The sequence below is a fragment of the Balaenoptera acutorostrata genome, chromosome 9, assembly GCF_949987535.1.
Source record: "Balaenoptera acutorostrata chromosome 9, mBalAcu1.1, whole genome shotgun sequence".
Lineage (NCBI taxonomy): Eukaryota > Metazoa > Chordata > Mammalia > Artiodactyla > Balaenopteridae > Balaenoptera > Balaenoptera acutorostrata.
Genome location: NC_080072.1, coordinates 13,747,813 through 13,773,412, shown reverse-complemented (window position 1 = coordinate 13,773,412; position 25,600 = coordinate 13,747,813). Strand labels below are relative to the sequence as shown.

Sequence of the window (25,600 nt, the reverse complement as noted above, 5' to 3'; positions counted from 1 at the left end):
AAAACTTATACTATGAAAACTATAAAACATCGCTAAAAAAGTTAAATACAATCTAAATAAATGGAAAAGCATCCCATGTTCATGAACCAAAAGCCTTAATATTGCTAAGATGGCAATTCTTTCCAATATGATCTACAGAGTCAACAAACCTCTATCAGAATCTGTGAAGTAATAATAAATATATATATTGGTCTCTGGTTCTGGTTCCTGACACTGAGCTCCTAAAACTCCTGCAATCTCCTGAGTGACAGAGGTGCCAGGAGCATCTTTTGTTCTAATGTTTGATCTTTGACCCTGGATCCCGACACAGAGCTCCTAAATTCCTTTGAATATCCTGGGTTATGGGAACACTTTTTGTTCTAATGAGGTGACTCCTGGATAGCTTCAGGATGGGGGCTAGTCACCAGAAAGACCAAGTCTAATTAAAAGCTTGAAACTTTCAGCCCTAACTCCCATCCTCTGGAAAGTGAAGAAAGGCTAGAAATTGAATTAGTAACCCATCATGCCTATGTGATGAAGCCTCCTTAAAAATTCTTAAGGTATGGGATTTGGAGAGCTTCCAGGTTGGTGAACACATCCGTGTGTTGGGAGGGTGGTGCACCTCAACACCATGAGACCCTTCTGGACCTTGCCCTACATACCTCTTCATCATTTATCACACAATAAACTAGTAAATGTAAGTGAGTGTTTCCCTGAGTTATGTGGGCCATTCTAACAAATTATGAGCCCAAGGAAGGGACTGCAGAATGAATCAAGAACCCAAGAATGTAGAAAAGTCTTCATATTTGGGAGTAGCCTGGCTTAGGGTGAGGTGCATGAGCAGGGTGAGAGGGTGTCCACATATATGGAAGGTCTGGGGCAGGGTGAGAACTCAAGCAGGGTGAGGAGAGTGTCCACAGAGAGTGGCAGCCTGCACTGGGGACTAGAGCCCAACTAGGTGAGAAGGGTGTCCACTGCATGGCAGGGGGGGAGACTAGTACAGAGTGTCAGGGCCCAAGTAGGGTGAGAAGGGCATCCATGTGGAAGGGCAACCTGGAGTGGGATATCAGAGCCCAACAGGAGTGAAGAGGGCACCAAGCAGAGCAGCACCCAGCATGGGGAATCAGGGCTCCGGCAGAGTGAGGGGGACAAACCCTACCTCACTGGAATGTTATTAGGATTAAACGGATGATATGTGTAGTGTGTGAGTAATAAGCACAGCCCAAGCATTTGCTATTAATGTACATAAAGGGCCTGGCAACATGCCAAACACACAATACCCAACAAGCGGCTGTTTATTTATTTATTTGGCCACGCAGCTTGCGGGATCTTAGTTCCCCCTTGAACCCAGGCCCCTGGCATTGGACGCTCAGAGTCCTAACCACTGGAATGCCAGGGAATTCCGTGGCTGTTTATTATATGATTATACCATTGTATTGTATCCTAAATACCTCATTGACATACAATAGCTAGTGTTTAGATGATGAGCAAAATTATTTCTAAAAATTAACTTCCCCTGTACCTCTTAATAACATCTACATCCCTTTCACAACTCCATTTTTTCACCCAGACTTTCAAATTGGCTCTTTCTTGCTCAGTTTTGGTTAACTTTTCCTTCCATATTCCTTTAAACTCTCTACTCCCTTTCATCCTGACTTTTCCTTCAAGATCTTTTAATTCACATATTAGCACAAAACCTACCATCTCTGCAGAAACAATGCAAGATACATCTAGGTTGGTGTGAAGAGCTTAAATAGACTCAATGAGTCTATAGCTACTTCCCCATAACAGTATATACAGAATAACTTGATACGTCTCTCATTTGTTTCATACCTGTCCTCGCTTTGGTGCATGCATGTATATCCCTAGGTAGAGTCCCACGGAAGGGGAATAGGCAAGTCGTAATTTGTGTCCAGTTCCAGCAGTGAGCCGAAGATCTTTATTCACAGGGACATACTCTAGCATGTCAGCTACCATCAGGCACATTTGGTCCTGCCCAAGAAAACATTTAGTAAGTAGTATTAAAGAATATTCAGGATAGAAAAACAAACTCCTTCCCTTTTTAAAGAATGCACATCCATTATATCTAGCACTCTATCTAATTTATCTGAAGGGCCTTAAGGGTTTTTTTTTAAAGGGCTGAGATGAAAATATCTCTTTAGTCTGATAGATAAAATCATCAGCTGTTTTATTTACGAATGTTGAAAACTATTTTACCAACTTGCATTTTAAAAATACATTTGTTCCGAAGTGAAGAGTATACTCTGTACCACTTCAATGTTTCTGTAGGACTCATAATTTTCAAAATAAAAATACAAAAGGTTAGGGGAGAAATGTATGAAAAATAAGCTAAATGAAACTGTCTGAATCTGGAAATGCCCCATAATTTCCAAACTAAGAGATCTCATCATATTATGAGAAGCAGGATTTATTTCAAGTCCCCTACAATTTGCAATCCTATTTTAACTTGTAGTAACTATAAATGTAGCATTTACCTTATAAGACCACATTCGTAGTTTATGATCTTGACATAGAGCAAAGATGAAGGCATCGTGCTTGACACAATAAACAGCAAGATTCAGGGGACGATCTGAAGGCCCCTGATCACCTCTGAAGACATAAGGCCAAGTTTTAGAGTTTTATTGTTGCAAATTACCTGATTATTAGAATTTGCAATTTAAGAGATAAAATAAAATTATAAATGCACACTCTTAACAGAAGGAAAAGAGTTTACAGGCTGGTATAAGATGACTACGTTTTCTGGCTTCCCTGGTGGCGCAGTGGTTAAGAATCCACCTGCCAATGCAGGGGACATGGGTTCGAGCCCTGGTCCGGGAAGATCCCACATGCCGCAGAGCAACTAAGCCCGTGCGCCACAACTACTGAGCCTGCTCTCTAGAGCCTGCGTGCCACAACTACTGAAGCCCACGTGCCTAGAGCTGTGCTCTGCAACAAGAGAAGCCACTGCAATGAGAAGCCTGTGCACTGCAACGAAGAGTAGCCCCCGCTCGCCGCAGCTAGAGAAAGCCCGCATGCAGCAACGAAGATCCAACGCAGCCAAAAATAAACAAATTAATTAAAGAAAAAAAAAGACAACTACATTTTCTATTTGATTTATATCCAATTATTCTGATAAATTTTAAAAAGCGCTAGATATCAATGGAATACTGTTCTAACCATCAAACTTTCTACTTCTAATATTACACAAAATTGGATTTGGTAAGTCAGGGCAGAGCACTGAACTGGATATTGTGAGAAGTATAGTAAGCCAGTTTCTGTTGTCAAAGTGTCAAGTCACAAATGAAGTGGGCTCTGGAGTGCAGCTCTTCTCAGATGGAATGTAACGTTGTGTAGACCCTTCTCCTTTCCAGTATAATGTTTATTTGCCTTGGAGTCAGACTGGAAGCACTAACAGGTGTTGACCAGGGCAAAAGATTAAGTTCTTGGGCCCCATGATTTACTGACCAGAGATCACTCACCTGATAACTGTCGGCATCCAGCCTATAAGCAATCGTTGCATTACTGAACTCTGTTTCAGCTCCACAACTGACACCATCCCTACAAGATTGAAAATAGACCAATGATATCCAAGGCACCTCTTGATCATACTCAGTGAAGCCCAAAGGCAAGAAGGATGCAAACACGAACAAGGAAGTTATAATAGGTGACAGGCTTCTACATTTCTATACTAAGGAAGTCTTAGGCTGTACCTTTCCACATATACCATACCTAAAATGTTTTGAATCATTACGGGATCAATAACAACAGCATTTTTATATTCCTAGGGGAAATTTTTGCCATTTACAAACAGTAACCCATATTGCTGCTCGGAAGCAGCACTTCATTCTTTCCAAAAGCAACACTGAGTACCTTTCACGTGCTAGGCACAGTTCTAGGTGCTAGAGATACAGCAGTAAATAAAACAAATTAAAACACTCCTGTCCTCATGGAACTTACATTCCATTGGCAGGAAGGGAGAAGCAGAGACAGTTAACAAATTAAGTAGAATGTAAAGAGTGGAGAAAAATAAAACATAGAAAGGGTATAGTGAATGGGGATGGGGTGCGTGTGTACAATTGTGTTATTGTTAAAATTGTGTTACAATTTTTAAAAGGTGGTCAGGTCACCCACTGAGGTGACACTGAGTAAGAACCTAAAGGAGCTGAGGGAATGAGCCACACTGGTAGCTGGGGAGACTAGCCCCGCCAAAGCCCTGAGGTAGGTGTACCTGGTATGTTCAAGGAATTGCAAGAAGGCATGTGGCCAGTTCAGAGGAGGGGGGAAAGAATGAGACGATGAGGTTAGAGAGGCAGTGGGGTGTCACAGTAAGGACTTTGGGTTTATTCAGAGTGAGATGAAGAACAGCCCCGATCCGAGGGCTTTGAGCAGTGGAATGACATGACTCACCTTGGGTTTTAAAATGTACCGGTCTGCCTGAGAAGTTTCTGCAGAGGGGTAAGGACAGATCTGGGGAGCTATTTAGGAAGCAAATGCAATAATCCAGGTAAGAGGAGTGGCGACTTGGAGCAGGGTATGAGCACTGAGCTTCCTTGTTTCAGTTAACTTATTTTAGTTACAATACCACAAAGTGAAGGTAGAAAACCAGTCAACTCATGTCTACTAAAGGCCTTAGAATAGGTCACCTTACAGTTATCTGTTTTCCCATACTCCAGTAAGCTGGACAGTTCCTCATCCACTATATAAAATCCCGCCCTCTTAGGAAAAAAACAGTAAAGCATTAGGGAGTCATAATGCAAGCAATAATGAATGACCATTTTAGGGTAGTAAAGAAGCAATTCCTGCATTAGATGATGGCTTTGGACTTCTAACATCTGTTTTAATGCCAGTATTCCTTTGTTTAAAATTAAATCCATGCTCAGTTCCCGTTCTTACCAGGTACGTCATAAGGAGGTAGTTTAAGAACAAAGATTCCCCCAGAGGGAGATGGTAGAGCAAACAGAGCCTCCCCATCATTGCTAAGCCAGGCTGCCGAGGTGGTAGAATTAGGGGAGAGTCCAGGTACTGTTGGAATTAACTGATAGTTGCAAGGATCCCTGAAGTCAACTTTTCCAATGTCAGTGAATACTGACTGCATCTGACTTTCAATTACCAACTCCTGTGGAGTAATTAAAAAGAAAAATCTGTTAAACCAAAATAAACTGGATTTTGCTCAGTTCCTCCCAATCGCTATGTTTTTAAAGTAAAAAATCGTTGAGCTTAAAAAGAAAGCTATTTTTTCTTTTTTTAAATCATGGCTCTCCACTTTATTATTTTTTTTAATTTTAATTTTTGGCTGGGCCGCGGGGCTTGCAGGATCTTAGTTCCCTGAGCAGGGATCGAACCTGCACCCTCGGCAATGAAAGTGTGGAGTCCTAACCACTGGACCACCAGGGAATTCCCAGAAAGCTATTCTTTTTTTTTTTTTGGCCACACCACACGGCATGCAGGATCTTAGTTCCCAGACCAGGGATGGAACCCACGCCCCATGAAGTGGAAGCATGGAATCTTAACCACTGGACTGCCAGGGAAGTCCCCAAAGCTATTCTTTTTAATGAAACTATTTTTGCAGCTTAAAATGTGTGTGATCATTTTAAATAGTAACTATGATAGTATGCTTGGTTAGGGCCAGCAAAGAATCCAAATATTCTTCAATTCCAAAGGACATTGCTCTATTACTAAATTTGTGACAGTCAGAGTAACTTGGGAATTAAAGGATATTATACTTAACCAACTTACACTCCTATACATCCGGGAAGGGTGTGGTAAAAGTAACCTGTGCACTGTTTGATTGGTTAATATCAAGATTATCACATGATTCTGAGTCTCAGAGACATGAACCCCTCCGGGTAAGAGGATGCAATTTTGGAATTTGAGGCGAACTGCATTATTTAACAGATTTATGTCCAGTGACTCTTCCACCAGCTCCAATGTATCTCCAGAGGTCTTCCTATTAAAGTGAAGAGACATTTGTTAAAAAAAAGTTTATGCTTTTCTTTCTGATTGTTGCATTGAAATGTATGGCAATAATTTCCAGATGAACTCTCCCAATTTGAAAATTTTGGATAAACAAATTCAGACCAATTTTGACATTCCAAACCACCACATTATATAGTCTACAAAACACAGCACTATATAAGATGCAAATCGTATTATATGATTCTCTGTTAAATGGAGGCATTTCCAAACTTCATAGTCCATTTTTTAAAAACAATATTCAAAGCAATTAAACGCCACTATAATGAAAATTCACACCACACACCCTCATTACTTATAGTGCAATGTGGCCTCTACATATGTTACTACCGAGTCAAACTATAGTGACCTTATAAATGTGGGTATTTCCCCTTCTGTAGCTTCCTCCTCCTAGGATGCAGGGAAGACTCTTCTTGAGGCACAACTCTGCCATGTGGTAGCTTTGGAGCCATAGAAAGCACTATTCTGGGAATGCCCTAACTTGCCATCACCTCATCTACCACACCACCCGAATCCATTCTCTAGATGATCTCCTTTGATATAACAGCTTTAAATGCCACTGAATGCCTACCATTCCTAAATCTGTATCTTATTCAGCCCAAACTCTCCACTGACCTCCTGACTACTGCCTCAACACTTCTACTTGTATATCTAACAAGGATCTCAAACTAAACCTGTCCAAAACAGAATTCCAGGACACAGCAAATCTGAAAGACAAAGAAACGAAAACACCTGCTTCACCTGCACTCTTTTCCAACTCATTAATGACATCTCTATAACTTCTAGTTGTTCAAGCCAAATATCTGGGGGTCACCCTTGAATCTCCTCTTTCTATATACCCTACATCTGATCTAATAGTAAATCCTAATAAAATCACTTTTAAAACATATCCACAGGGACCTCCCTGGTGGCACAGTGGTTAAGAATCTGCCTGCCAACGCAGGGGACATGGGTTCGAGCCCTGGTCTGGGAAGATCCCACATGCCGCGGAGCAACTAAGCCCGCATGCCTAGAGCCTGTGCTCTGCAACAAGAGAAACCACCGCAACGAGAAGCCCGCACACTGCAACGAAGAGTAGCCCCTGCTTGCTACAACTAGAGAAAGCCCGCACGCAGCAACGAAGACCCAACACAGCACCCCCCCCCAAAAAAAACATATCCACAATCAGAACATTTCTCACTGCCTCTAACAATACCAACCCCAGTCTAAGCCACCACCATTTTTTGTCTGGATTGTGGCGCTAACCTCTAACTGGTCTCCCTGCTCCCACCCTTTCCTACTACACTCTGTTCTCAACACAGCAGCCAAGCAACCTTTTAAAAACACAACTTAGACCATGCCATTTCTTCACTTAAAAACCTCTGATCTCACTCAGAGTAAAAGTCAAAGCCTTAAAATAACCGACAAAACCTTAATCTGGCTCTTGGCTACCTTATTCCTCTATCCTTTGTTCACTCAGTTGCAGACTCCTAGCCCTTTGCCATTCTTTGAAAACAACACACAAGCTCCTGACTCAGGGTTTTTGCACTTTTTGTTCCTTTTTCTTGGAAGGCTCTACCTGAAATCTCATCCCTCAGTTATCCTTACTTCCTCTGCTCAAGTGTCAAGTTATCACTGGGTCTTGCCAGACTACCTTGTGTGAAATATTAAAAATAATAATTCCCCATCCCTCTTCCCTGTTCTCTCTTCCAATTATTACCTGACGAATTATATTTACTCGGTATTTTTGGTTATTGTTGCTGATCTGCTCCCTCCACAAGAGCAGGGACTGCCTGCTTTTCTCCCTGCTATGTCCTCAGTCCCTAAACGTTGACTGGAACATATTAGGCACTCAAAAATATTTCTTTTTTTTTTTGGCCACGCTGAGCAGCTTGTGGGATCTTAGTTCCCTGACCAGGGATTGGACTTGGGCCCACGGCAGTGAAAGTGCCGAGTCCTAGCCACTGGACCGCCAGGGAATTCCCTCATAAATATTTCTTATATAAATGAGATATGCATCTTTAACACAGGTCTTCCTTCTGAGCCTATAAATTTCAATGCCTACTTGACATTGCCAAAGAGCTACTACACAGATACTTCAATAGTACCTCTAAAAGAATTATTTACATCTCTCCAAAACCCATCTTCTGTATCTCGTTAGATGGTAACCCCTCCACCCAATACTTGGTTAGTCACACTAGAAAACAGGGACTTGTCCTTGCTCCCTCCTTTTCCCTTACCACCCCTCACCCCATATTTAATCTATCTCCAGGTCCAAATGAAGCTAACTTCTAAGTGTATCTTGAATCCATGTATTTCTCTTTTCCTAGCCACTCCCACAACTGAGTCACTAACATCTTACTTGGTCCATCATATAAGCAAGTTGTTCTTTTGTATTGTACCCATCCAACCCAAATCTACTTTCCACAAAGTAGACTGATTATTTTAAAATGTGATTTTGATCATTTTAGTAATCCATTAAAACCCATCAATGATTGCTCAGTGTACTCAGGATAAAATCCAAAATCCTTAAAAAGGACCTGAGGGTCCTTCCTGATCTGAGTCCTGCCTACCTCCCTAGTCTTAGCATCTCTCACATCATTTTCTATTTTGCCCATTTGCACCTAAGCCACACAGACCTTTAGTCAGTTCCTCAAACCTGTCAAGTTCTTTCCACCTCATGGATTTTGTGCACGGTGATCCCACTTGCTGAACTGCTCTCTCCCTCAACTCCTTGCCTAACTAACCTTTCATCTTTCAGATCTCAGTTTAAATGTGACTTGCTTTAGGGTTTCCCAGCACCACCAATAATATTTGGTACTCCCATTAGCCCCTCAAAGCCCCTATACTTTTCCCCCAAGGCAAGTATGAAAAATTCGTATTTATAAATGTGTTCATTAGCTATATAATGTCTTCCCCCTTCTCAAAACTGCCCCATAAAAGGTGGGTCCACATCTATTCTTACACTGCTACATCTTGCATGATGAAAATGGTGACTGGTTTTGTTCCTCACTTCACCCCCAGCACACCTAGCAGTGCCTGACATATAAAGGCTCAAACATATTTGTAGAATGAAAGAAGCTGTAAAGCACTATAAAAACATAATGGTTTCATGTTTAAAACTGGTCTTTGGGGCTTTAACCCCTAAGCTACGTTTCTTCTGCTTTTAGTGCTGCCTGGGAGGGTACCTCTTCTAGAACTCTGGGTCTCCTTAATTTTCCACTGATTCACATATGAATAGAAAACAGTCTTTCTCTTTTCCTGTCGATAACCAATTCGGAGAATGAATGACACCTTGAGAACAGCCGCGAAAATGCAGCCGCCGAACAACCCGACCTTCCAGGGGGTTTGACAAACACAGCACTTACCAATGAATGAACCTGTTTCTGGTGACGGAGAACAACTTGCCACTTTCCACATAATAGAAGCCTCCCGCGCTCTCACCGTATTTCACGGCTCCGGCCACGGCATTTGCACTTCCTGCAAAATGAAAGGGGTCAGAGTGCACAGGTGGTTCTCTGGGAATGACACGCACTGAGGGTGCTGAGAAAGCAGAGGGTGACGGACTGAAAATCCATACAAAAAGAATGGGAAGAAAAGACGAAGAAGTAGGACACTAAAGAAGCTCTGATTCCGGGGCTATAGGCATGTGGGCTCAGAAGGATGAACGGGGGATCAGAGATTTAGGGATCCAGGGGAGAAGCCAGAGGCGAAGGATCGGATCGCGCCCTACTGGGATTCTGCCGTACCAATGCAGCAAACTGTGAACTCCCGAAAGTGCCTCGGCCTTTCGCGCTCAGCTCCGCTGAGCTCCACGAAGCTCCGTTCCATGGCTCCCGCTGCCGCCATCTTCCCGCGCCACCGCGAGGCCCGACGGGACACCAGCAGGACGCGGCGGATGTCGTCACTTCCGGGGGCGGAGCGGGCGGAGATGCGGACCGGTGAAGAAGCCGGCAGAGGTCAAGCGCGGGTCCGACCGTGCGTTGTGAGGCTCCCACCGAGTTAGTTGGAGACAGGGTGGGCAGGGAGGAAGCCAGATGAGAAGCGGGTAGGGGAAGCCTGCAGACTCTACCTGCGGGAACCTTTGCGTGGCCTGCTAGGAAGCCCCAAGGTGCGGCGCCATTTTCCTGGCGGCTTCAGGGCAGGGGGCGGGGCCGGGTTTGTTTCCATTTAAAAAATGCCGGCCCGGGCAGCGGCGCCCAGTCTCCCGCGAGGGTCGAGGTCCGGGGAGGCCCAGCAGATGGGCGCCCTCTGCTGGATTCCTAGCTTGCGGTCACCTCTCCCTGCGTCGCTGTGTCAGTCAGTGAATCTCCACCCTGTCTCCTTTTCTTCACTCTTCAGCGACCGTAGGGATAGTGGGGAGAGGGAGTGAAGGGCAGAGGGACCTTTTGTGCTGGAATGTTTTCAAGAGACTGTATTCGTGTTTTTTTTAATAGATTTTTTTGGAGTATAATTGCTTCACAATACTGTGTTTCTGTTGTACACCAAAGTGAATCAGCCATATGCATACATGTGTCCCCATATCCCCTGCCTCTTGCGTCTCCTTTCCCTCCCACCCTCCCTATCCCACCCGTCTAGGTGGTCACAAAGCACCAAGCTGATCTCCTTGTGCTATGCTGCTGCTTCCCACTAGCCATCTGTTTTACGTGTGGTAGTGTATATATGTTGATGCTACTCTCACTTTGCCCCAGCTTCCCCCTCACACCTGGTGTCTTCAAGTCCATTCTCTATGTCTACTTCTTTAGTCCTGCCCTGCAACTAGGTTCACTTTTTTTTTTTAGATTCCATATATGTGCGTTAGCATACAGTATTTGTTTTTCTCTTTCTGACTTACTTCACTCTGTATGACAGACTCTAGGTCCATCCACCTCACTACAAATAACTCAATTTCGTTTCTTTTTATGGCTGAGTAATATTCCATTGTATATATGTGCCACATATTCTTTATCCATTCATCTGTTGATGGACACTTAGGTTGCTTAGGACACTTAGGTTCCATGTCCTGGCTATTGTAAATAGTGCTGCAATGAACATTGTGGTACATGACTTTTTTTTAATTATGGTTTTCTCAGGGTATATGCCCAGTAGTGGGATTGCTGGGTCATGTGGTAGTTCTATTTTTAGTTTTTTAAGGAAACTCCATACTGATTTTTTTTTTAAATTTATTTTTGGCTGCGTTGCGTCTTTGTTGCTGTGCGCGGGCTTTCTCTAGTTGCGGCGAGCAGGGTCTACTCTTTGTTGCGGTGCGCACGCTTCTCATTGCGGTGGCTTTCTTGTTGCGGAGCATGGGCTCTAGGTGCACGGGCTTCAGTAGTTGCGGCACGCAGGCTCTAGAGAGCAGGCTCAGTAGTTGTGGCGCATGGGCTTAGTTGCTCTGCGGCATGTGGGATCTTCCCGGAACAGGGCTCGAACCCGTGTCCCCTGCATTGGCAGGCGGATTCTTAACCACTGTGCCAAGCAGGGAAGTTCCTTCCATACTGTTTTCCATAGTGGTTGTATCAATTTACATTCCCACCAACAGTGCAAGAGGGTTCCCTTTTCACCACACCCTTTCCAGCATTTATTGTTTCTAGATTTTTTGATAATGGCCAGTCTGACTGGTGTGAGGTGAAACCTCATTGTAGTTTTGATTTGCATTTCTCTAATAATTAGTGATGTTGAGCATCTTTTCATGTGCTTCTTGGCCATCTGTATGTCTTCCTTGGTGAAATGTCTGTTTAGGTCTTCTGCCCATTTTTTAATTTGACTGTTTGTTTTTTTTGATATTGAGCTCCATGAGCTGTTTGTGTATTTTGGAGATTAATCCTTTGTCAGTTGCTTCATTTGCAAACATTTTCTCCCATTCTGAGGGTTGTCTTTTGGTCTTGTTTATGGTTTCCTTTGCTGTGCAAAAGCTTTTAAGTTTTTTTGTTTTTGTTTTTGTTTTGGGATTTGATTTTTTATCTTTTTTTTTTTTTAATAAATTTATTTATTTATTTTTGGCTGCGTTGGGTCTTCGTTGCTGCGCACAGGTTTTCTCTAGTTGTGAGCGGGGGCTACTCTTCCTTGTGGTGCGCAGGCTTCTCGTTGCGGAGCACGGACTCTAGGTGCGCCGGCTTCAGTAGTTGTGGTGCACGGGCTGAGATGCTCCCCGGCATGTGGGATCTTCCTGGATCAGGGATCGAACCCATGTCCTCTGCATTGGCAGGCAGATTCTTAACCACTGCGCCACCAAGGAAATCCCTATCTTATTTTTTTAAAAAGAGTTGAAAATAATAAAAAGTGAAACATTATTTTCATACAAGCTGACCCAGGGTAATCAGTCACCCTGATTACAGCAGGCCTTTCTGGCTACATAGGGTTGTTGCCTTAGACAACAGAAGTTGTCTACAGCTTTTGGATCAGCATGGCAGAAGCACCTCCTCCTCCATTGCAAATACTGGCAAGACCATATTCTCCTTGCTTCAAGGCATGAGCCAAATGGACGACAATCCTGGCTCCAGACATCCCAATCGGATGTCCAAGAGAAACAGCTCCTCCATTGACATTCACTTTTTGGGGATCAATCTCTAGCATTTTAATGTTTGCTAGTACGACCCCACTAAAGGCTTCATTTATTTCCCACATTGTAATATCTTCTTTTTTCAATCCTGCATCTTTAAGAACCTTAAGTACAGCATATGCAGGTGCAACTGGAAAATCAATAGGTTCTACAGCAGCATCAACAAATGCTGCTATTCTTGCCAGTGGTTTAACACTGAGCCTCTTGGCTGCATCTGCAGTCATCAGAACCACAGCAGCTGCTCCATCATTCAGTGTGCTGGCATTGGCAGCTGTTACTGTACCATTTTCTTTTTGGAAAACCGTCTTCAGCTTTGGAACTCTGCTGAAATCAACACGTTTATATTCTTCATCTTCTTTCACCACTACATCTGGTTTACCTTTTACTGTAATTGTGACAGGAACAACTTCATTTCCAAATTTTCCAGCTTCCCATGCTGCTTTACTTCTGGTATAGGAGTTAATAGCATAAGTATCCTGTTCATCTCGTGCAATATTCAGCTTCTCTGCAGTATTTTCAGCACAGTTGCCCATATGAATTTTATTGTAGACATCAGTTAGCCCATCTTTTACAATCAAATCTTCAAGCTTTATACCACCATATGGTGTTGCTCCTCTGTTCATTACGTAGGGAACATTGGACATGCTCTCCATCCCACCTGCCACCATCACATCCTGATGTCCACACATAAGATTCTGAGAGGCCATCATGATGGCTTTCATTCCTGAGGCACAAACTTTGTTTACAGTGGTACATGGAGTAGAAAGCCTAAGCCTGCACCCAGTACTGCTTGCCTTGTAGGGGCTTGTCCTTCACCTCCTTGTAGAACATTACCCATGTATGCTTCTTTCACTTCTTCTTTTGGAATCCCTGCCTTTTCAGTGGCTTCCTGAATTGCAATGGAACCAAGTTTAGTGGCTGGCAGAGAGGAAAGGCTGCCTAGAAAGGATCCAATGGGTGTTCTTGCAGAACTTACTATGACCACTTCATTCAAAGTGGGTTTTGATACATAACTTTGTTCCACATATCTTATTTCCTGCATCCGCCTCCGAAGCAGGGGACTGTGCCTGTGGGCGCCAACACGCAGAAGGGCCGCCAGCACAGCCATGGTGGCCGAGCGCGGAGTGGACAGTTACCAGCGGAGAGCAGCTTTTAAGTTTAATTAGGTCCAACTTGTTTATTTTTGTTTTTATTACCATTACTCTAGGAGGTGGGTCAAAAAAGATCTTGCTGTGGTTTATGTCTAAGATGTTTTTCCATGTTTTCCTCTAAGAGTTTTATAGTGTCTGACCTTACATTTAGGTCTTTAATCCATTTGAGTTTATTTTTGTGTATGGTGTTAGGGAGTGTTCTAATTTCATTCTTTTACATGTAGCTGTCTAGTTTTCCCATCACCACTTATTGAAGAGGCTGTCTTTTCTCCATTGTATATTCTTGCCTCCTTTGTCAAAGATAAGGTGACCATATGTGCATGAGTTTATCTCTGGGCATTCTATCCTGTACCATTGATCTCTATTTCTGTATTTGTGCCAGTACCATACTGTCTTGATTACTGTAGCTTTGTAGCATAGTCTGAAGTCAGGGAGCCTGATTCCTCCAGCTCTGTTTTCCTTTCTCAAGATTGCTTTGACTATTTGGGGTCTTTCATGTTTCCTTATGAATTGTAAAATTTTTTGTTCTAATTCTGTGAAGAATGCCATCGGTAGTTTGATAGGGATTGTATTGAATCTGTAGATTGCTTTGGGTAGTATAGTCATTTTCACAGTATTGATTCTTCCAGTCCAAGAACATGGTATATTTTTCCATCTGTTTATGTTATCTTTGATTTCTTTCATCAGTGTTTTATAGTTTTCTGAGTACAAGTCTTTTTTGTCCTTAGGCAGGTTTATTCCCGGGTATTTTATTCTTTCTGTTGCAATGGTAAATGGGAGTGTTTCCTTAATTTCTCTTTCTGATCTTTCGTTATTAGTGTATAGGAATGCAAGAGATTTCTGTGCATTAATTTTGTATCCTGCAACTGTACCAAATTCATTGGTTAGTTCTAGTAGTTTTCTTTTTTTTTTTAAATTTATTTAATTTATTTATTTTTGGCTGCGTTGGGTCTTCACTGTGGTGCACGGGCTTCTCACTGAGGTGGCTTCTCACTTAGGTGGCTTCTCTTGTTGCGGAGCACAGGCTCTAGGCACGCGGGCTTCAGTAGTTGTGGCGCAGGGGCTCAGTAGTTGTGGCGCATGGGCTTAGTTGCTCCATGGCACGTGGGATCCCCCCAGACCAGGGCTTGAACCCGTGTCCCCTGCATTGGCAGGCGGATTCCCAACCACTGAGCCACCAGGGAAGCCCTCTAGTAGTTTTCTGGTGGCATCTTTATGATTTTCTATGTATAGTATCATGTCATCTGCAAACAGTGACAGCTTTACTTCTTCTTTTCTAATTTGTATTCCTTTTATTTCCTTTTCTTCTCTGATTGCTGTGGCTCAGACTTCCAAAACTATGTTGAATAAGAGTGGCAAGAGTGGACATCCTTGTCTTGTTCCTGATCTTAGTGGAAATGCTTTCAGTTTTTCACCATTGAGTATGATGCTTCCTGTGGATTTGTCATATATGGCCTTTATTATGTTGAGGTAGGTTCCTTCTCTGCCCATTTTCTGGGGGAGTTTTTATCATAAATGGGTGTTGAATTTTGTCAAAAGCGTTTTCTGCATCTACTGATTCATGTATTCTTTTTTTTTTTTTTTTAAAGACAATTCACTGTACACATTTTATTTACAGTTTTGTACACTGTCTTAATATGAATGGGACTGCTTTTCTACTTGAGCCATTTTTTAACCAAAGCAAAATAACCTAAGTATAACAAAGTGTTAAAATACAGCATAAAGATACAAAAACAGACATACTAATTCTAATTAGGAATGTAATTATGATGTTACATTTTTTATAATCCACAATTATGTTTAGGAAATCACACAAACATAGATCACTGATTTGAATGAAATGCATAAATTTGTAGCAAAGCTTTGTAGTTACAAAAAAACAAAAAAATTACCAAAGAATGCACAAAATTAATGTTTATTCCACCTTTGTGTCATATTCCTGGATCCTTCACCAATGTTACATGAGGAGAAAAACAAAAGCAAAACAAATGAAAAACTGAAATCAGAATCACTAATGTTATCAACTAGGGAAACAAATAAATTAAAATCTAGCAGCCATCAGCAAGAGTACAGCACAGACAATGCTGTAAAAAGAAACAAAGAAAATTGTTAGAAAACTGTATGCATCATACTCTTTCAAACCAGCAAAATATGCTCCTGCATACAATGGAACATAAACAGAATCGTTCTCTTGTAAGGTATAGAAATGCAAATTCTTTTCTTTAATATTGTAGATGGGTCAGATGTGTGTGTAGTCGTTAATTCTTTTAAGCTATTACAGAGTGGGCCAGGAACACATTTATGGATTCTGGGGACGATGTGTACTGTAATTCTTTGATTGGGATAGTGGACACTCTAGCCAAAATTAAAAAAAAAAAAAAAGATGAACACAGAAGTACAAGACACAGGCGAATGAGACTTCTCTTATATCTTAGCAACATTTAGATGGAAATCAAATTTAAATGCAGTCCACTCTGCTTTTGAAGAGGCTTTGGTTCAGCTCCCAAATCTCGATTGCTTGACGCAGTCTCCTATGAGAATACTCAGAAGGTGTCTTCTTAAAACAACAAACCTATTTTTAGTGGTGGAGCCGCTCTTAGTAGCTGTGTCTGCATGGGACTGATAACCAATCACTATCTTTGGAGGAAGTCCTAACCTTTACTTGTATACCCTCCCTATATATGTAACAGCTTCTCTGTTTTCATATTCAGTAGTCCATATTGCTATTTTATCACCTTTAGCTCTAATATTAACCACAGCTCCACATACATCATCACTGTAGTCATCAAAAGATTCCCCAATAAGGCACAGCAGTGTCTCTAGCCAAAAGCGATCGAGGTCACTTCGTCTCTGCTGTTTGGTCAATGTAATTAGCCATCGTCCTCCTCGTTTGTTTTTCTCATCTTCCCACATAGGCTCAATACCATCCTTAAAAAGTGAGTAGTCACAGCCAGGCATTAAATTACTAGACAACTGGATATGGTTGTACAGAGCCCAAAAGTCTTCAACAGTATCAAACTTAGAGATCAGCCGAAGGTTTGCTTGCCAAGTTTTGCTTTTATCATTTTTAAAAAACCAGAGTGCCCATCTGTTCTGTAAAGGATGTTTAATATAGTGTTCTGGGTTAGCAACCTCCTGATTAGACTCTGTTTTCTCTTCTTCTGTAGGTGGGGGATTAGGAGTAGGGGTGGTTTCCGGTTCCACAGTCGCCATCTTAGATCGATCTCCATGTATTCTTGTATAATGAATCATAATGTATTCAATTAAACATTGATGCTGCTACCTGCTGGCATTACCTAAATGCTGCTCACATGCATATGTGAAAGGCATTTGCCTTTTCTTCTATTTGTCATCTGGATGTTTGGAAGATATTGCGGCTTTACCCGTATTTAGGGCAGAGTAGATGATCGATTTGGGGAGAAAATTGTAATTTTCCGGGGGAAAGGTGTTTTTTCCCTTAGTAGTCAACATTTGTTAAGCACTTCTGTTATTATTTCTTGTTATTACCGGTGACCACAACCCTTCACTGTCATTCTCTGTTTCACTCCTGTATTCTGACTGCTCTCCACTGTTTTTCCAGCTCACTCCTAATAGGACACCAACTCTCGCAATGCAATCCCTCCATTCCACCTACAATCCACGGTTCCTATCACCTTTTCACTGTCTCTCACTTCTTGCTCTTCAAGCCTATTTGCAAGAGGACTGAAAAGAGTCTTGGGAAACAATTTTGCTTTAGGGGAGAAGGAACCTGTTACAGTCTGATGCCATAGGACTTAGCTGTAGTGGAGGGATCATTCTGAGTACAGTATGGTTTATCTTCTTCCCCACTCCCACTGGACTTAACTCTGAGGCCTGTGGAGGCAGAATGAGGGACTATAATGAAAAAGAGACCAAGTTCATTACAAATTCTATGAAGCATTGAGGGGCCCCAAGTGCTGCACTGAAACTGCTCTCACGGAGTGTGCACGAAAAGGAGAGAGCCAGCGTTCCCTTCCCTTCCGCGTGCAAATGACCCCAGAGCAGTTTTGCCCATTCAAAGGCTGCAGCACATTGGAGGGGCCCACAAAAAAAGTGGTTGGTAAATTGATGGGGCATCTTCGTTTCCCAGGAATCCAGGAATTACAGTTTTTGACAGTTAGCTGTCTCATTCCTCCTCTTATTTTCAACATCCATCAGAGCTTTCAGAACTTAAAAGTTCCTAATAAGTGTTTGAAAGAGTGACTAAAGATGAGTAAATGCGCATATACATTCTTAGAACACTCAATTACCCTTTGAACTATTAATATACTAGCATGGTATGGTTGTAACATAAGTGGAATTATATTGCCATCTAGTGGTTAGGGGGTGACTTCATTTAGAAACATAATGCAGAATGTTACCAAGATTATTGTTTGTGCAGCAAGTTTTATTTACAGATACTTTCATAGGAAAAATATTTTTATTGCTTGACACTGTTGTCTTGGTTTGCCTTGAGAGTGTCTTGGTTTGCTAGATCACCACTAAGTATAAGTGAAGGGTATTGTAAATTGAACTTTAAAGCAGATTTTCCTAAACTAACTGAATAGCTATTCCTTAAAAGAAGAAATCAGTGGTTGAAATAAGCATGGGAAATGATGATAAATGAAATTCAACACATTTCTTTACTGCAGAACTTTTCAGAGACATTAATATGATAGTGTGCTTTGTAAAGCTCCAGTTGGGCCTTATGTGTGATGTGTTTCCCAGACTCTATGCTCTTTTCAAGGAACAACTCATTGGACCATTGTTCTATGGGAAAAAATTGGGGAAACATTGCTTTATTGTCATTTTCCCCGTATGTTAAAAATACCCAGATTTTTCATTTTGTTTTGGCGAGTATGGGGATTTCGTGTTTGTACAGAAGCATGTTTGGGTTTACTAAGGTATGGGAAAATTCACTAAGGTTAATTTACTACATTTTATTAATAAAAGATTCTACAATTGGAAAAAAAAACGATTACTGCTTAGTGTTTTCCTGACTACAAAGCATTCTTTGACCTTCATGTCCGTGTTCTAGACATGGTGAATTCAAGGAGTATTGTAAGAAGTCATATTCATGCCTTACATTTATAAGGATCTTAGTTAATTTTTAGGTAATAATTTCTTTAATTGAAATTAGCATTATTTCACATTGAATATTTTTTACGAAATCTACTTGGGTTCTAGGAATGTGGTTTCCTGCTGTTTGGACAGTTACTTTCAATAATAGCTGTTAGTGATAGCAGAAATGACTTGGGATATAACCACAATGCAAATGACTTGAGATTTTCTATTTCTGTTCTTTTTTTTTTTTTTTTTAATTGCCATTCACCTATGTGTTGCTGTGTTAATCATAGCGATTAAATTCAAATTCCTGGCAGGAGCTTCATTTATTCTTCATTTATTCTTGCAGTCTTGATTGCACGGCTACCACGTGCTAGTCACTGGGGTTAGAAAGATCCCTCAGGATATAGGCTCTGTACAGTCAGGGGTCTTATCTGCCTCGTTTTCTGTTGTATCACTGGTGCCTAGCATTGTGACCAGCACTTCCTCAGTGCTCATGAAGTAGTATTTGTGGACAGAATAAAACTTTCACACTCTCTGCTTTTGGGACTCTGCCAGTTTAACAGAGAGACAAAGGAGAAATACAGATAACAGTAAAATATGTTAATTAATATAAAAGAGATATGTACCAAAAGGAGAAAGAGCATTCCAGGCAAAAAGTCTTAGAAGCATGGAGAGAACTGGGGTGAGGAGTGGTTTTGAGAAGGCTGGGGACCTTTTGCGAGAGCTTTCCCTTTCTTACTGAAGAGTTTAGATTTACTTAAATGTCTTTCCTTACAACTCAGTGCTTAAAGTACTCTATTAGACATTCTTGTTGTAGATTTGCTATAAGAATTTTATTGAATCTCAAACCAAACTTTGTAAATAGTTAAAAAAATTTTTTTGAAAGTTTGATCCGACCGCAGTATAGAGAACCTTAATATGCCTGGGCCTTGTTGAAACAGAGAAGACATCACTGTAGGGTTGGTAACTCATGCGGAAGCCAGGATGACATTGTAGGTTCTTAATAATTGCCCCAACATTCTGTCTAGAATTTTGAAATTCTCCCCAGGAAACCCCCAGAGCAGAGCCCATCAGGAGAAGTTTCTTTAAAAAGCAAAATTGTGGAATAAGCAAAGTGTGTCGGTGACATTTCACTTCCCTTTTCATGATTCTTTCCACCGGCTTAGAAAACCACCATGACTTCAGAAAGCAGGGTCCTCTGATGGCCCCTGAAAGCCCAGGGTTCCCACCCAGACCTGATTTTCCTGTGCTTTGGACTCATCCGTGGGGACCATATGCCTTGGATTTTTTTCACCTTTCCTATAATATTTCCCATAAATTTCAATATGTTGTGATTCATTACATGTTTACGTAAATGTTATTTTTATATCTTTGTAAGAGCTTGCATGTACTTAATTCACAAAATCAGAAAAGAAAGTCCTTGCTTGAACCATATATCCTGAATTTTGCTTCTATATGTGCTATACCTATTGAAACCAGCACTGGAAATGATCTGAGATGAATTCACGCTGAGATGCCAGTGATAGAAAAGCTTAATAAATTGCCCTTCCCAGAGGTATGGGTACTGCAACACACATTCCCTTAATCCACAGAGCATTGTCACTCTTTCCTCCCTTGCTCATCTTGCTAATCAGTTGTGGGAGTCCTTTCCTACCTCAATATCCTTTCAACACAGTGATTCAGACAGCTGCTATCAGTTGACTGGAATTAACATGTGATAAGTAATCAATTTACCATCTAATTCAAAGAAGTGGAACTCTAATGGTGGAATTGGAGGTATCAACAAGGAACCAGACATGTAGGCGGGCTTAACAGGGACAGTTAAGTCATCTCAATAAAATATAATTAATATTGAGCTTAAAGACCAAGATCAAAGCTGATCCAGTAAACAGTTTTACTTGCATGTACACAAAACCCAGAGCTGCGTTTTCATGTAAAAGTACACAATACAATTAAGAATCTAGCGATTCTGGTTTTTAAGTATAGATTCTCCTTTGAATCTAGATTCTTGCGACGTCGCACCCACTTCAAATGCTCCATTCTCATTCTGTCCTTTCTTAAAACCTCAGGGCTGTCACTTCTTTCATCATGGGTAATGTCTGTGCATCTTCCTCAGCAAAACAATGATGGCAATTAATAACAATTGGGAGATTTTGCCATCTGTTTAATTCTTTTCTCCTTTCATCTCCTCCTGTGAGTTCTCTAACTCTTTCTCTTGTTCTATTCCTTCAAAGAGAAAAAAGCTTCAAAGCATAAAAATAGAGTTTTAAGAAGTATTACCCCTTCCTCATTTTGTCTGCCAAGTTTCAATTTGGTGCAGGTGCCGACAGATGTTTATAGGCAAATAGGTCATTTCCATATCGCAAAGCAAGGCTGCTCACTGACCTGAGCAAGTGTTAGGACTTTGATTAGAGGCTCCAGTTTGAGGTCAGAGGCCAATGCTTTTCTAAATCCCAGACTTCAGTTTTGTTTTAGCTTGCTTTTGTCATCGCCCAAATCCTGCAAAAATGTCTGGAAATTAAATAAGAATGTACGACTATAATCTTGGGCCTGGCAGAGCTTCTATAGGCAACCACAGGTCCGCACCCAGTGATTGTTTATACCCCTCTTGCATCCTCTAGGATCCTGCTTACGCATCAGTTTCTGTTGAGTAACGGTGTGCAGAGCCAAGTCAGGAACAGTAATGTTCCTTGTCTGCCTTCTTGGGCTGGTCCTGACGCTGGCCCCTGACAATGCCAGGCTCGGGAACTATTTGTTTCTGAACTCCAGCCAAGAAGTCTAACAATTCTCTCCCTTCCTTTCCATCGCCCTCTTCTTCCTTACCAATGCCAAGTCTGGGATTTTTCCTTGTCTAGAGACTATACAGGCAAGGAAATGAACTTTCTTGGGATATGACAGACCACTTAACAGAAAATGTGCCCTTTGTTCTCATTCAACTGCCTTTTCCTTAAATGACATTTCTAAGGCTTCTGCAGATATATCCGCATTTAGCTACTTAATTTCTACAAGGTCCCTGTCAGAGGCTAAGAAGTAGGTGTTGGAATTCTAATTTTTCTGATAGGGAAGCAATAGCTCAGAAAGGAAAACTGATATACCCAAGAATTTAGTCAAGCAGTTCTATTAGTTGTGTCTGAAACCATTCTTTAAATTTATTTAAAAATCCTTTTAGCTGCTAGCAACCACGTCCAAGACAAAGGAAGCAAACACTTACATTTACTTACAGAAAATAGACACAGGTCTGAGTGTTGATTGCTAATTCCACCATGAGTCAGAAAATTTTATTTCATTTAGACACACCCAGGGACAGCCTAGCACAGATTAGAGTCCGCAGGGATATGGGTTCTACTTCCCACTGTTGTTTTTTTTTCTCTCATTTTTTGGCTGCACCGTGCAGCATGTGGGATCTTAGTTCTCCAACCAGGGATGGAATCCACACCCCCTGCATTGGAAGGGCGGAGTCTTAACCACTGGACCACCAGGGAAGTCCCTCTGCTTCCCACTGTTAACTAGCCACTTGACCTTGGGCAAGTCACTTCAGTCCTCTGGGCTTCAGTTTACTCATCTGTAAAACAGGGCAGTTGGGTTTCATGATCCCTTTGGTTTTCTTCCAGCTTCAGAAGTCTGCACGTAGGAAAAAGCTGAAATAAAGACATAAGGCTAAAACATGTTCAAGAAGTCAGCAAAACATCTACATATAAAAAGAATAATTTTAAAAGAATAATCTCTGGTAAATAAAAATATCTATACATTTTGACTTGTCAATTTCACTTTGAGGGCTTTATCCTAAGGAAACAATCAGAGATGTGCTTCAAGATACAAGAATGAGGGCTTCCCTGGTGGCACAGTGGTTGAGAATCTGCCTGCCAATGCAGGGCACACGGGTTCGAGCCCTGGTCTGGGAAGATCCCACATGCCACGGAGCGACTGGGCCCGTGAGCCACAATTACTGAGCCTGCGCGTCTGGAGCCTGTGCTCCGCAACAAGAGAGGCCGCGATGGTGAGAGGCCCGCACACCGTGATGAAGAGTGGTCCCCACTTGCCACAACTAGAGAAAGCCCTCGCACAGAAACGAAGACCCAATACAGTCATAAATAAAATAAATAAATAAATAAATAAATAAATAAATAAATAAAATAATGATATAACTTAAAAAAAAAAAGATACAAGAATGACTGTCACAAAGTTCTTTTTTTTTTCAAATAAACTTTTAATTTTAGGATAGTTTCAGACTTACAGAGAAGTTCCAAAGATAGTGCAAAGAGTTTCCATATACTCCATCTACCCTCCCTCCCCATTTCCTTTACTATTAACAACTTATATTAGTAGGATACGTTTATCATAACTAATGAACTGGTATTGATACATTATTATTAACTAAAATCCATACTTTAATCATATTTCCCTACTTTTACCTAATGTCTTTTTTCTGCTCCAGGATTCTATCCAGAACACCACATTACATTTAGTTGTCATGTCTCCCTAGGTTCTTCAAGCTGGTGAGAGATTCTCAGATTTTCCTTATTTCCGATGACCTTGATAGTTTTGAGGAGCACTGGTCAGGTGTTTTGTAGAATGTCTCTTGATTTGGGTTGGTTTGATTTTTAAAAAAATCATGAATAGACTGTTGTTATTGGTTCCTGGGAGGAAGACCACAGAGTTAAGGTGCCATTCTTGTTACATCATGTCAGGTGTTTTGTAGAATGTCTCTTGATTTGGGTTGGTTTGATTTTTAAAAAAATCATGAATAGACTGTTGTTATTGGTTCCTGGGAGGAAGACCACAGAGTTAAGGTGCCATTCTTGTTACATCATATCAGGGATACCAGCTGTCTACATAATTTTCACCAGTGATGTTAATCACATAGCGGAGGTAGTGTTTGCCAGGTTTCATCATGCTATTTTTTTTTTTTTGGCCACCCCTCGCGGCTTGCAGGATCTTAGTTCTCCCACCAGGGGTTGAACCCGGGCCCTCGGCAGTGAAAGCATGGAATCCTAACCACTGGACTGCCAGGGAATTCCCACACTATGCTATTTTTTAACAATAAAACTTTTCAAGCTAGATGTCAATAATAGGACTGTAGGCTTCATGAGGGCAGGGACTTTGCCTGTTTCACTCACCATAATGCACCTAGTGCCAAGAACAGTTCTGACACATAGTAGGTGTTCAATGAATTGAATTTGTTGAATGAAAAAGAGATCAATTTATATAAATTAATGTATGCAATATGATAGAATACTAGCAGTCATCGTAAATATTTGGTGATATGGAAAAATGCTAATGATAAATTCAGTGCACAAAACATATTAAAAAACATTTTCTATACATCCTATTTTCTATAAAGTGTGTGCGTGTGCACGTGTGTGTGCATGTGTAGGAAAAAGACTAGAAGGCTATCGTCAAAATTTTAACAGGGGTCATTGGTTATTGCTGGGTGGAAGGACGGGGGATTTAAATTTTCTTCCTTGTTCAATATTTTCAAAATTTTTAACAATAAAAATGAATTACTTTGGAAATGAGAAAGAAAAATACAATAAATATGGAGAGAAGTTTTAACCTTCAAAAAGATTCTGGAGCAAGGAAAACAGATGTTCCAATACAATGCCCAGCAACCACATTATTTAGCCATGTATTAGTATCTCTGAAGGAACTGAAATCAGTGGTGCAGTGCATAGAGGGTGTTGTCCTCAAAATTCTGCAGTTTCTAGGAAACAGGGTACACTAGGCACCATCTGTTTCTGATTTAGGGCATTAGAGTTGCAAGATCATGAGCTGTATCTTTGTTACTCTCATAACGAATTGTTTAAAGTTAAAAAAAAAAAGAGTAAAGAGCAAAACCAAATGCACAGGATGCCAGAGTGAATGGCATTATTGTATCGTTCGCTTTCTCCCCCCTGGGGCTTTGCATTTTAAAAACACATGTTGTGGTTTTTCTATGATTATCTTCCCACTTCCTGTGTTGTATCTGCCTTACTGTAAATATCCTTTTGTATAGTCATGCTTTTCTTGTATCTTGCATGTGTGTCTTTCTCCATATTCACTAACTTTCTCCAAACTTCCACTGTATATTTTTTCTAATTTGTTTGAGTCCAATGGTATTTTTATTCTCTAACAAGATTTTTAGGACCCTGGTTTCAAATCCTAGTCCCATCTTTTATTAGCTGTGTGATTTGGGGAAAGTCGCTTAACCTCTCTGAGTTTCCCCCCTTGGATACTGGAGGACAATATTATATACCCACTGGGAGTGTTGCAAGGTTTGGATGAGATTTAATGTAAATATGTAGAGGATCTATCCTAGTGCTAGTGGCAAACAGGGCACTTAACCGTTCGTTATCTATTACTTCCTTTTCCCCTTCCATGAACGCTCTGTACTGTGTCTCTCGCCATCTTTCTAAAATGCCAACACATACTAAAGGATCAAGTCCAAACTTAGGCTTTCAGGGTCCTCTTCAAATGAGGCCCAACGCATCTCACTGGTCTCACTGTCTTCCAGGCACATTCTATATACACATTACACTCCAGGCACACCGAATCACTGGCTGTTGCCTAAGTACACGTTACTCTGTCTTTTCTGCATGCCTTTTCGCATGCTGTTTTCTGCGCCTGGAAGTCTTTTGTGCTCCTACCTGACAAATTTCTTTGTGAAGCCTCTCTGACAACTTGAGGCCCCTATGCTCCCTTCCGACCACAGTAATTTGTTCAGACTTTTATTAATGCAATTCCTTATTTAAGTGTCGTATCAGTCACTCATTTACTTAACAAAGAGTTATCCAGCCCCTACTATGTGCCGCGGGCACTGAGAATGCAACCTCTAGTTAAATTATAGATTCCATAATGACAGGAGTCTTGTCTTATTTCTCCCTCCCCAGTGCTTAGCACAGGAGAAAAGCAAACAATGTTTGTTTCTTCAACATTG

The 25,600-nt window shown here is 41.2% G+C and overlaps 3 protein-coding genes across 3 annotated transcripts in view; all 3 read right to left on the bottom strand.

Moving 5' to 3' along the window:
• NUP160 (nucleoporin 160) overlaps nt 1-9,823 on the bottom strand; it is a 61,625-nt gene extending 51,802 nt beyond the window's left edge. Inside the window, exons 1-7 of the mRNA XM_057553452.1 lie at nt 9,681-9,823; nt 9,300-9,411; nt 5,716-5,926; nt 4,873-5,095; nt 3,459-3,537; nt 2,475-2,589; nt 1,813-1,971 (exon numbers count right to left, since the gene is read on the bottom strand). Of these exons, the coding sequence (XP_057409435.1) occupies nt 1,813-1,971; nt 2,475-2,589; nt 3,459-3,537; nt 4,873-5,095; nt 5,716-5,926; nt 9,300-9,411; nt 9,681-9,780 (999 nt within the window). The 5' untranslated portion in view covers nt 9,781-9,823. The remainder of the gene's footprint in view (nt 1-1,812; nt 1,972-2,474; nt 2,590-3,458; nt 3,538-4,872; nt 5,096-5,715; nt 5,927-9,299; nt 9,412-9,680) is intronic.
• Nucleotides 9,824-12,161: 2,338 nt separating this feature from the next.
• LOC103017538 (acetyl-CoA acetyltransferase, mitochondrial-like) lies at nt 12,162-13,606 on the bottom strand. The gene is given in 2 exon segments (XM_057553453.1): nt 12,162-13,241; nt 13,244-13,606. Coding segments are annotated over 2 exon segments (1,281 nt in total). The 5' UTR covers nt 13,581-13,606; the 3' UTR covers nt 12,162-12,297.
• A 1,913-nt stretch (nt 13,607-15,519) lies between these two features.
• LOC103005833 (eukaryotic translation initiation factor 4E-like) lies at nt 15,520-16,845 on the bottom strand. The gene has a single exon (XM_057553454.1). The coding sequence runs from the start codon at nt 16,834-16,836 to the stop codon at nt 16,282-16,284; it is 555 nt and encodes a 184-aa protein (XP_057409437.1). The 5' UTR covers nt 16,837-16,845; the 3' UTR covers nt 15,520-16,281.
• Between the last annotated feature and the right edge of the window lie 8,755 nt (nt 16,846-25,600).